Source organism: Cyprinodon variegatus, unplaced genomic scaffold, assembly GCF_000732505.1.
Source record: "Cyprinodon variegatus isolate N-32 unplaced genomic scaffold, C_variegatus-1.0 Scaffold919, whole genome shotgun sequence".
In the NCBI taxonomy this organism is placed as follows: Eukaryota; Metazoa; Chordata; class Actinopteri; order Cyprinodontiformes; family Cyprinodontidae; genus Cyprinodon; species Cyprinodon variegatus.
Window position 1 is genome coordinate 61,634 of NW_015151372.1, and position 12,728 is coordinate 74,361.

Below are 12,728 nucleotides of genomic sequence, written 5' to 3' on the forward strand. Positions count from 1 at the left end.
TAATTTTTCTAAAAATCAACCTTTATTTGTATGTATATTTTTCTAAATAAAGGTAAATAATTTATTAACCTTTGTTGTTCTTCATGCTCTAAGATATGTATCACTAGCATATCTTCCAATAACAAACTGCAATGTGTATCTTTAAAACATATTTTTTGTGTGGGAAAACATCTGCCTGATGGTTCTCTAGAGTAAAGGATTACTTAAAGCAACCCATCCTTGTTTGGAATAAAGTCCCACGCTTTGGTGGACACTCCTGTTTGACTCAGACCTGACGCGTTTATGCGTAATCACTGCGTCGGTGAGTATTTATGGTAATGAATTAAGTATAAGCTTTCATTTTTGAGCTGCTCTGCCATCTTCCGGCTGAATATTGCACTGCTGCTTCATTCTGTTTAATTAATTCTCTTGTCTCTGTTGTATCCAAACACTCACCAAGTAAAACCTTTGAAATATCTCAGACTTATAGTTAGACTTATCTTTAATAAGCTTTAGTTTAGAGTTATTATTTTGTTTAGGGCCCCCGGTAGTTGTGTAATCTGACACTAAGTGGGGGCAGGGCTATTTTTCCTGGGACAACACTGTCCCGGCTGCATTTCTCTCTCGGGTGTGGCAGACATTCTTAGCTCTCTCCAGCACCCTCTCCGTCCACTTACCTTTCTCGCTCTGCGTAAAGACGCACGCATCCAACCAGAACTCTCCCTGTTAGACAGATTCCTGCTTTGTTTTTTGTTCCTACGTTTCCTCTTCAGACATGTTTCGCTGTGGGGTCGACTACAAACGATGCAGGTGGATCATGCCCCTGCTGCTGTTGTTCGCCGTCATTTTTGACATCATCGCCGTCGCGGCCAAGTCCGGATGGGTCGAGAACGATGACGGACCTTCTCACTACGCCAGCATGTGGGATGAGTGCCGAGGAATTGACGAAAACGTGAACTGCAGGACCCTCATGGATGAAAGTAGGTGTTCTTATTGTTTGTTTGTTTGACAGATCAGGTCTTTGAGTTGCGTTAAACTGTAACCAGAGATAACTGGTGGGAGGAGGGAAGACTGCAGTCAGGTAGGCTGAACTTTGGTCTCTCCTCTTATTTTATTCTCTTCATTTTCAACCAGGATATATTTTTTGTAGAAAACAATTTGACCTTTAGAAGACTTGATCAAAGACTTTCACAGTACATTCAGTCAATGGCAAGCTAATTGTAGCCACAGCTGGCCTGGGGCTCACTGACACAAGCACAGGCGCCAACAGGCCCAATGATCACCATCAAAAGGCAATGCAGGTGAAGTGTCTTGAGTTGGGATATGAACCGACGACCCATTCAATTCAATTACGTTTATTTATATGGTGCCAATTCACTACACATAGCATCTTAAGGACTTTACAGAGACAATGCAACCAGATCATAGAGACAGGTTGCTTAAAAGCTTTCTATTTAAGGAAAACAAGCTGATTGCATCCTCATTGACTCAAAGGCAATCCCTCACACCAAGCATGCTTGTAGCGACAGTGGAGAGGAAAAAACTTCCTTTTAACAGGAAGAAACCTCCAGCAGAACCAGCCTCAGTGTGAGCGGCCATCTGCCGAGGACGACTGAGGTTCAAGGAGACAGAAGCAGACATAGAAAAAGAAGCAGAGATATAAAAAGCAGCTGTCAACCAGCTCCACAGGTGGCCCCATCCAGAAAACATACAGCCAGGCAGACGAGCCCTGAGCCAGCTTCCATGTCAGAGGATGAAGAGAGCACATCTAGTTAGTCGCAGTCAGAGAAACAGGACTACACTGAAAAACAGGCCAAGCTCCAACATGTATACCGGTAAACAAAGGCGTTGTTGGCAGCAGCACAGCTGATATTTCTCTCTAGGATGGCGTCACAGCTAAACAGAGACACACCAGACAAAGCCACTATGATGAGAAAAAGCAGAGAGAGCATTACGTTAAAGGCTGAACTAACAAATACTGCAGAATGGTTGAATAGAGATTGAATTACGGGGGGAAAAAATCATCTAGCAATCTAAGTCTATAGCAGCACAAGTGTAGAAAATAACTCAGGGTAACCTAAATATTTTGGATGAGGTATAAGAAAGGTAGAGCCACAATGTGGCCAAGGTAGAGCCAAGGAAAAAGATCTATCCGGACTCAAATTCTCACCCAGCACAACAGACTCACCCCTCTGTTGGAGGGCAACGTCCTGCATCTAAACTTTCACTTACAAAAAAAATGAAGTAGAAAAAAGAAACCTCCCATCACTTTTATCGATCTATTTACTTGAACTTGAGCTGATTTTTAAAGATTAAACTCAAATCAAAAGACATGAATAAGCATAAAAATCTTCTGAAGATATTTATAGTTTTGAACTTAAGTTACTCAACAAGAGATCATTATGGTAAAGTTGTCTCATCTCTAGTTTTATTTTACTTTATAGTTTTGCTTTTAAAAAGATCTACAGACCAAAATGGCAGGGTTTAACTTGCAGATTCTTGACTGATTGTTCAGTTTATTTTTTTAGTTTTTAGCACAATAGAAAATCAGGGACTACATGTTTATTTTGATCAAGATTAAAGAGATGTTATATAGACAACAGAAAGGTAAAGTCATCTTTAATCAGTTTGTAGTGTGACTTAATATGTTTTTGGGCGTTAATCGACCTTTTGAAATAAAACTTCAAAGGATTCATTGTCTCTTTGATTTTTTTATTTTTTTAAATAAAAAAATCGCTGCTGTTGGCAGCGCTGATTGTATGGCAGCCTCGTTTAGGTCATTCTGCCCCAGGACAGCTGTGGCTACGATGTAGCTACGCTGAATGGTTGAACATAATGCAAAGCTCTTTTGGGTCCTTGAACTCGATAAAGCAACATATACCGTCTAATGAAAAACATTTCAACCCTAAAATATACTTCAAATAATTTTTTTTTTTTATGATGGACAAAAAAAACAAAACAACAACAGCTAATTGTATAAAGGCTCCGAAACGTATAATAACATTTTTCATCATACCATGTATATTCAGAGAAAGTGATGGAGCTTCTCTGGCTATCTGTGGCTCATAGTGACATCCCTCCCCTGCCCGTTGCTGCGCACTGCCAGTCAGCTGGCTACAAAAGAATGAACAGTTTTAGTTTTAGAAAATATAGTAATATCATTGTACTTTCATTCCTTACTGTGAGCCTCATAGCAACTTATGATTCATGAGCAGGAATAAATCACAAGCTTTTCTGAGATTTACTGTAAAGCTTTAGTTATGGCTTGTTCTTTTGAGAAAAAAAAAAAGAAAAACCAATAATAAAAAAACAAAAAAACATTTGTGTATCAAGTCGTGCTTCTGTTTCAAGATTTTTATCTGCAAATCACTTATTTCAGTTTTGTGGAGGAAGCCAAAAATGTTATTTCAGAACTGGCTCCAAGCCGCAGAACAAACCTGTTTTTGTCAAACTGACAGCGAGAGGACATGTTTTTACTGGCATGATCAAAATGCAAATGAGGAGCAGTTGAAAGAGGCTGACTTGTTATATGCAGATACGATCATATTTATAGAGAAACTGCTTCTCCTTCAGTCAAGTGGTTCAGTCAGGGACACATACCCCAGTGTCACACACTCAGGGCTTCGACCATTAACAGAACAGACACCTGTCTGCTCCTGCCCAGGTTCTTCATGTGTCATTCACACTCTTTACTCACCAACAAAGGCAGCATTGTTGCTCATCCATAGCTACTCTGCTTATGTCACAGTCAGCCACAGCCGACTGCTCCCTGGGCGCCACACGATGGCAGCCCACTGCTCCCCAAGGGGATCGGTTGAATGCAGAGCCAAATTTCTCCAATGTGTGATCTGAGGGAGGTGGTGGCCAAGTGATTAGTGCATAGAGCTTTGAATCCTGAGGTTCTGAGTTCTGAGTTGCCACAGAGGGTCATTTAGCCAAACCCTTCATCTCAGACTGCAGCCTTAAAAAAAAAAAAAAAAACTATAAAAAAAATACTTTATAGTTATAATTGTGTTATAAAGAAATGCTTAAATATACATACGATAATAAGTGACACAAAATGGTTGGCTTAACTGTTTTATAAGTTTCTTTATCGTCAAGGTTACAGCCACAAACTTTATGTGATAAACCATCTCATGGTAGATGACTCAGAAGACACTGAGTGAACAGAGTCTCTATCTCTATCTATTTGATTTTCAATATGTCACAGGATTGGAAGGAACATATAACCTGTCTTTATTTGGGTAAATCAAAATCATAGAAGGCCTCAGAGTTTTTTTTAGAGAAAATGAATCAGTGAACAGCGTCATAAAGATTAAGAAACCAGCAGATGGGTCAGAGCTGCCGCTTAAAGCAGGGTTACCTTATAAAACAATAGCCAAAGCTTTGTCAGAGGAGTGTTCATTTCATCATATTATCTTATTGCATCTTATCTTATTAACAAATCTGTCCTTTATTAAAGAGTGGAAATTAGAAATGGGCTGTTTGAAGAAAGTCAATAGAATAGCTGTTTGTATGAGTCAGGAATGGGGGGAAAATGGAGGAAGCGAGAGGTACCCAGAGATCATGCAAACACAATTCAGATTTGGATTTAAACCTAGACCTTTTTGCTGTAAGGCATCGGTACCACAAATGCAGAACCATAGAGCCGCTCTCTTTGGACATGTTGTGTTAAACTAACACCGCGCCTCACCCTGAAAATAACAGGGAAATATGGTGGTGGCAGCATGATGCTGTGGGGTCTTTTTTCTTCCACAAAGATACCGAAATAGGTTAGTGTGGATTTTTAAAAAACAAAAAAAGCAAACCACATGGTAATCCTGGAGAAGATCTGAAACTGGGGCAGAGGTTTTGAGCATACATCCAGAGCTCTAATATATCGCTCTGTTCTAATTGATCTAGATCTATTTTACCCATAAAACCAGTTGAACATTTGTCGAAAGGCTTTTTCTAAAATCTCAACAACCAACTTACAGACAACCTTATGATTTTCTTACTGTTGAAAACCTTTTATACTGTTTTAGACATATATGAAAGCCAAGAGAGCTCAAATGTGACTTACTTAATAAGCAGAAATAAGCAGAATATATCATTTCAAGGCAATCACTCTTTAGCTGTAGTTCAAGTTACTGTTTGGCAGCAGCAGCAGCAGAGCTATCATTGTTATGAGTTTGCAGTAAACACTGATAAAAAAAAATTTAATTAGTTCCCATTTCTATCTGTGGGTCAGTTTCCCAGAGCTAACATCAGGCGTTCTAGCCTCTGTATTTTTATAATAAATCATGAAGTTCCGGTTTTGTTTCAGCTGCCCTCTGCTACTGTTTTGGCCTCTCCACTCTCAGCATGCTTTGGAGCAATAGAACAAAAGATGAATTCAGCTCTCAGCAGAAAAACACTTGCTGGATAAAAAATTGGCTTATTTTCTCCTGGAGGTTCTGCTGGTTGAAATACTTGTGAGAAGGATCAGAAAAACCAAGGAAACAAACCCAGCTGCTGGGTGTAAATAAGATTGTTGGAGCAGGTTCAAAGAATCCTGGAGGTTGAATAGAAGGAGGAGCTGCCTCAGAAAGGAACTGTAGCTTTCCTGAGAAATGCAAGAACAAACATGTTGGGTTTTTAATGGAAAAATAAATTATACAGGATAATTGGAGCTTTATTATGATTAATTACAAGCTGTGAAGTGTTGCATAATATATCAGTTTTATCTTGAGAGGAAATCTCTGGATGTTTGTGTTCCTTTTACTTAAATTCAAATAAATTTAGATAAAAAACACACAAACATTGCTACTTTGGGTTAAAATTTCCCACTCTCGCTAGATTTGAACCCACTTTTAAAAACCCACTGTCCAAAGTAAAGGATGTGCAATTAGGCCCTTATTAGAAATTTCCAAAAGAAGTGTTTATTAGCAGAAAAACTACTGAAAAGAAACTGAGAGCAATGTATTCATGTTTGAGTCTTACCAAAATAAACTAACACAAAAGATCTGATTGGTCAGATCATTAGGAATACCAAACCCACTAAAGAACTGTTTTATATTGTCTGAAAATTAAAATTGCAAAAATAAATGATTTAACTTTTTTTTTTACCTTGTTTTTGCATCATAACAGATTTATTGGTAAGTAATTAGTACTTAGTGCACAAAAGTGCAAGATTACACCATCAGTCTTAGTGTTTTTTATTGGAAGGAGAAAACAGATGTCAAATGGCTGGAAGACATAAAATGGTAATTAAAACAGGAACAGGGTGTTCTTTCCCTAAACGAAGCAAACAAATAAATATATTCACAAATAATCTGAATTTTCTTTTATTTCATTTCTGATAATGTGACTTTTAAGGTATATAAAATTAAATCAGACTCTACCTAATCAACAAACAAACTGGGACACGGTTTTACACCAAATGTTTGCTCAAATGAATTCTTCATGGTGTGATGAAAATATTAGACTATGCTACTATTACTGAAAACTGAAGGTTACGACCGACCTTCCTTTTTCTGATGATTGTCTTTCTTTACCATCACATAATCTCATTGTGTGCTTTTATATTTCAGCCATTAGAGATGTACATCTAAAATAGGAGACAGAGATATGCTGAGTGTAATAAACTGCCTGTAGAAACATCATATCCCACCTAATGTTTAATCTTCCCCTCTGCATTTGCACACACAAGTATTCCTATAATGATTACTATTAGGGATGAATGATTTTTTTCCAAAAATAATATTTTAAACCAATATAACAATTTCTATTTTATTTCGATTTTTCTTTGCTTTAACCAAAATGATTTAAATGTTTCACTACATGATGTCAGTTTTTTCATGACCTGAAAAGTTTGCTTGTCCAGACTTTTGTTGCTGGATTTTACTGTAAACTGTCTCCCATCTCTGTGGTTGCAAACCCACTTTAAGCATATTGTCCCCAGCCAAAGGGCTGGAGGGATACATTTAGCTACTTACTCTTTTTAAATGTAATATTATCAAAATTGATTGCCTCTGTGATTTGAAAATTGTGTTTTTGTTCAATTTCGATAATATTGCTAATGCAATTAATTGTCCAGCCCTAACTGCTATTCTATAGAAAGTTAGGCTCAAGTTTAAAACCAGCTAAAAGAAAAAAAGAAAAGTCAAACTTCCATAAAAGTTTGATTATATGACTTAACTTAACCATTCAAGTTTCAAATTCAAATTTCAATTCTGTTAATGTACTTGGAATCCATTTCCCACCCAATTTGTTTGAAAGTAGCAGTGACTTAGAAAATATGGTGACCAAAATATGACTTTAAAAAAGCACTTTTTCCAACCCTATACCACAAAATAAATAAATAAGAAGCTTTTATTGTCATTGTACAGAAAAAAACAATGTTATTTCATTTGACAGCTTCTCTTTAGCCGTAACATTTACATTTAAAATTGTGCATTAAGAGAACACTGAGCCTCTAACTCAAAGGCCAACTCTTAAAATATCGCAGTACTTTACAGTTTTCTGGTTTTCACAACTGAAATTACTTTTTAGCCCAAAAGAAGGGAAGTTGTTTTTTTTTCTGTTTTTTTTTTTTTATAATGTATCATTTTATTCTGATAGGCATCAATCCAGCATCTGGAAGACAAAATAAGTTATCAGCACCACCTGAAGCATATCACCACCTGATTTATTTTACATTCCAAACTTGCAAAGTTGTTGAAGCTAAAACCAGTATCATCAGTAATGTGTTTCAGTATCGCTGATAGATGTCTGGAAATCATTATAAGTTACTGGAATTTCAACCTCACATTGGCTTATATTAAAATTATGAAAGGGAAATAGAGATTAAAATTATTTGTTATCCTTAAAAACTTTACGTGATATCCTGCCTTTGTTTAAGTTATGTAAGATTTTCCTCCTAACTTAATCATAAGAGGTGTGGAAAATGAGTTCAGTTGAATTTAACCAGACAGCACCCAACCGTTTTATATGAAGAAAAGAGAAACCGTTTGTCATGGAGGAACTTGTGTGTAACTTAACAACATCATCATTAGGTAGAGCAGTAAACCAGTGAAACCAGCTTTGTGTGTACATTTATTGAGCAGGAATGCCTCTGGCTAAGACAAGTCCGACATTACATGAACCCACAGTCAACAACATGGCTGTGAATAATTCAAGGGCGTAGGCTGATCCGGTAACTGGAAAACAGCTTTGGAAAATTCACACTGTGAGTTTGTTTGAAATACAGAACAACTGGATTATTAAGACATGAAATGTAGATTCAACATTAAGGCTTTGGATGTTTTTCTTTTTATCACCTCCTGCAGGAAAAAAAAATCTGTTTGGAGCAAAACATAATAAGAGTATGTCATAATATAATAAATGTCATAATACAAGGTTTCTGCACAAGCAACAGAGGTTTTTGCACATATTGGATTTAAGGGAGTCCATCTTGGTTTTCATTGAAAGAAATGAAATCTTGCACCCAGATACTGTAGAGCTGCAGTTTTAAGCAAAGTGCGGTTGTTAAGGTAACAACGTGGTGAGCTGTTCCTTTAGGTGCGGAGTTAACGTGTTGAAAGCACACAAACTGTCTCTGTCAGTCAAAGCAAGTTCTGGCTGCTTGTTTACAGAAAGAAAAAAAACAAAACATCAAACTGACATTTTTTACAGAAAAGTCATCATGCTTTGCTGATAGATACTTTGACAAGTTGTTTCAGAAGACTCAATTGGGCTTTATTTATGTGCAAGGTCTTTTAATGATATTGAATTGAATGTAGCCTTACAGGTAGAATGAAGGGCAAAGGGACAACAATGTTTCTTTCTGGAATCGAAACATTTTATAAATATATAGTTTATTTAATAAATGTAAGGGTGAAATTATGTCTTCTTGAGAAAATGACCCCTTTTTTGTTTCCCTTTTGATTCCAGGTTGGGCAAAGGCTGTAGCAGCTCTGATGATTATTGGCCTCATCATCCTCATCATTGCCTTCATCCTTTCCATCGTTGCCATGTGTGGTACCCCCAGCAGCGGCTTTTTTATCGGGATTGGAGTTCTGCTATTTATCATTGGTAAGCTTTGCTCCCAAACATATACAGAGAGACATATTTGATCTGTCAATAAATAACTGTAATTCAACTAGTCGATTGTTATAAATCATAGGCTACCTTTGAATGAGATACACTCAATAACTACCATGTGATTTCATTAAAAAGGAAATAAATTCACTTGCCTTAAATCCCATTTATTCACTTAAAGTACAAGACAGACTGCACAGTTAGGTTTGAACTAAGCTGTTAGAAAAATAAAACATAGTTTTGGTTAATTCACTGTGTGAAGATGCTACATTTTTTGGCTTATTTTGCTGCTTTTAAACAGCTTGGACCAAGTTTAACCAGCTTTGTTTCTCAGTATTATTGTAGATTGTAAACTAGAGCTACAAAAGCTAGGCTAACACTTACACTAACACAACAGCATGATTTACCCGGAGCAGCATTTTTAAAGAACGGATTTTAGAGAAAAAGATAAACAATTAATGATAGGGAGCAACATTCAGAACTATCAGTATAGAGTGTGGATTCTTGAGTAAAAGTTAAGCACCATTTTTCTAAGCCATGTTGTATCTGACCTTTCTTGTCATCTTTGTTGTCCTGATGAGGTTCCATGTATGGAGGCCTTACCTCTTCAAAGTGGCTCGCAGGTTAGAGTCCCAGCCTGTTGACCACTGTTGCTACCAACCCCATTGGCTCTTAGCCTGTTTTGAAATAAAGCAACCATTGCCAAAATAATCTTTTAAAAGAGCCAATCAAGCAGCACTTGTAGTCAAGTCAGTGATCGGTACATTTTGGCTCCAGGGTAACTAACCGTTCGCATTCCACCGACTAATAATTGCTTTTAATTTGTTTTTATTGTATTTAGTTTAACCTTCTCCTGATCCAACTAACCTGACCACCTAAGTCAGAGATTTTTTTTTTTTACCCATTCTGGAGAAGACCTGAGTGGCTGTTCAGTCCAAAACTATTGAAAAATAAACTTACAAAAAAAGAAATTAAAGAATTAATAAAGGTTAAACCCAAAGTTACGGCCTCAACACCTTGTGTGCTTGTCTGCAAAGCTGGATTCATATGTCGAAGTCAGTCAAACACATTAGGTTGAAACAATTATTGGATTGAATTATTTTTTTATTTAAAAAAAAGCCCCAAGTATAGTTACAAAATCTTTTCTCGTTGTTATTTTTAGCACAGAAACAAGCCGGTTACCAAAGCACGGTATGTTCCGTTGTTAAGACATACCTGTTTTAATAGTACTTGTTGATCTTCTGTTTGTCGTTGTGTGAGATCAGATTATAAAACACATTCCCTGGCTGGGCTTTTTAAATGTTTTCAAAAGTTTGCCACTTTAAGTATGTTTGAGGGAAAAGATTTAAACTTGCAAGTGAAAGCAACTTAACTGAGTGGTTGTTTGAGATGAGATAAGAAAATGTCTCTTATATTTTCAATCAGCCAAACGATCAGTTAAATTTAATAGTTTCTAAGGAAATGTTGTGTGGTGATAAGTGAAAACCTTTAGTATCAACAAACTCAACTCACTTATTTTAGTTTGTTGAAGCAACTCTTACACATTCGTGCGAAGGCATTTTCCACACCCTGCTGCTACAGTCACCATCAGGGCTGCCTGCCAGGATTTTTTTTAAGGTTTCTGGATCATAAAGTAAAAATCTTTATCGAGTAAACCCTCAAAGTTTTATTCTTTTCTCCTAATTTATATACAATGTATATTTTTTTTTATGTGAGCATTGTTTAAGGTTTATGGATCTTTAGTAAAGCTTGTCCATCTGTCCCTACAGCGATCCTCCAGATCATCGCTCTGATCATCTACCCCGTCAATTTCAACGACAAGATCTTCGAGGGCCAGTATTTTTACACCTGGGCCTACGGGTTTGGGTGGGGCGCCACCATCATCTGCTTGGGCTGCAGCTTCATCTTCTGCTTTCTGACAAAATACATAGAGGACATAACCGGAAATGAGAAGGTCAAATACTTTTACGAATCCAATTAAAAACAAAATTTTGTCAACCTGCCTAGTTACGGTATTTCCCATCCCTCCCACTGTCTTCCCCGTCAGTTGAACATCAACACTGAGAAAGCATAGTGGACCGTGACTGGGTGCTGCTCCAGCTTTAGTGCCTACATCATGGTTTTAGATTTTGCCTTTATGTCCAGACCCATTTTTTTTCCCAAAAACATAAAGATTTTCCATGTTTCTTCAGCGTTGCGTAAACTATAGGTTTTAAAGCAGTAATGCCAAAGTGCACTTACCTTGCTGACAAGCAATCAAGATTCAGGTGTGCCTTTTTTGCACAGGATGAATGAATGTTTATCATCCTGTGTGATACTTTTGGTACCTATAGCGTCTCCAAAGCTTCATTAACTCTACATGTCAGAAGAAGGATGGAAAGGCTCATACAAGCAAAAATCTACATGTTTGGTTTAAAAAAAACAAGTTTTTGCACCTTTTTTGCTTTTATATATACAATTCACATCTACTGATTGTCTTATTGTTTGTTTTTATGTGGTAATGTAGTCAAGAAGGGAGATGCTGGGCTGATTTTGAATGTTATTGATAGCTGGATACTGGGGCTAATGTTGGATCCACATCAGCTGCGTTTCCATTGACCATCAATTTCTGCTGTTCAATAAAAAAAAAAAGAAAGAATTGTGTTTTTCAATGATGACATTTTTTAGCTAGGAAGATATTATTTCTTTGGCCATATAAAATTTTAATATATTTCACAAAACCTGCAATGAAAACACTTTTTTTGCATCTCATGAGTCACAACCAGACGTCACAGCTGGCAAAAGGAAGAAATATAAAAGTTATCGTTTGAGCAAACTTATTCCTTTTGGGACTTCAATTGCATTTTTTTACTTTATAAAAACAGAAATTGCAAAATTGTGTTTCTATGACAACCGAATAGGTGCCCATTTGTAATGGAAATGCAGCTACAGATTCTTAGTTAAATATTTTCAGAAATGTTCCATATTTCTATTGAATTATCTATTTAAATACAAATGTTCATTGCAACAGTTTTAATCTTTTTGAAAACTGTTACAATAAATATTTTAATAAACCCTGAAACATATCACAAGATCCAACTGCAATCTTTACCATTAATGTCAATACTGGTTTAAAGGGAGCAATATCCATTTAGCTTACTCTGTTTGTACTTTCATGTATATGTTGGTTATATAGTCTTTTTCTATTCATTTCTTTTCAACTTTTTTTGACTTTTAAAAATGCCAGGTTTGATGGTGTTTGCTGGTTTGATGATAAAACATAGACCAAAGTCTCCAACATGACTCACTGTTTGAAAAGAAGCTGTGCCTTTACACTCTTGTTAATCCTAAAGTATTTAATCATACTGGAAGGACTGGTTTTACTCACGCAGTCTGCCCGATGACAGAACCAATTCCCTGCCCAGGCATGATTATATTTCTTTTATAAGTTGATACACAAATTTTCCAAGGACATCTTTTGATGGTGAGTCAGTAATTCAGATGAAACTATCTGTCGAACCCTAAAGCTGTTTAGTAAGATGTATTTTCTAACTTGGTAGAAGTTTTAAACTCATAATGGGCAAAGTTTTCTATGTTTAACGTGGGATTTTTACTGTAAATCATCAGTGCTTTTCTGTACTAAAGAGAAATATGTTTTTTTTTCTGCTATTCTATGAGCTATTTTTGGTAGACTGTATTTTTAAACAATAAAGAGTTTTTATGTAGAAGAA

At 36.4% G+C, this 12,728-nt stretch overlaps 1 protein-coding gene across 1 annotated transcript; it reads left to right on the top strand.

The window, feature by feature from the left end:
* Positions 1–601: 601 nt before the first annotated feature.
* Positions 602–12,728, top strand: perp (PERP, TP53 apoptosis effector). The gene is made up of 3 exons (XM_015398227.1): positions 602–959; positions 8,872–9,012; positions 10,788–12,728. Exons 1-3 carry the CDS (start codon positions 755–757, stop codon positions 10,997–10,999), a joined length of 558 nt encoding a protein of 185 aa, XP_015253713.1. The 5' UTR covers positions 602–754; the 3' UTR covers positions 11,000–12,728.

Coding starts and splice junctions, on each gene's coding strand:
- perp (XM_015398227.1), top strand. CDS start 755: ATGTTTCGCTGTGGGGTCGACTACAAACGATGCAGGTGGATCATGCCC. Junction 960..8,871: donor CAGGACCCTCATGGATGAAA/GTAGGTGTTCTT, acceptor TTTTGATTCCAG/GTTGGGCAAAGGCTGTAGCA. Junction 9,013..10,787: donor AGTTCTGCTATTTATCATTG/GTAAGCTTTGCT, acceptor CTGTCCCTACAG/CGATCCTCCAGATCATCGCT.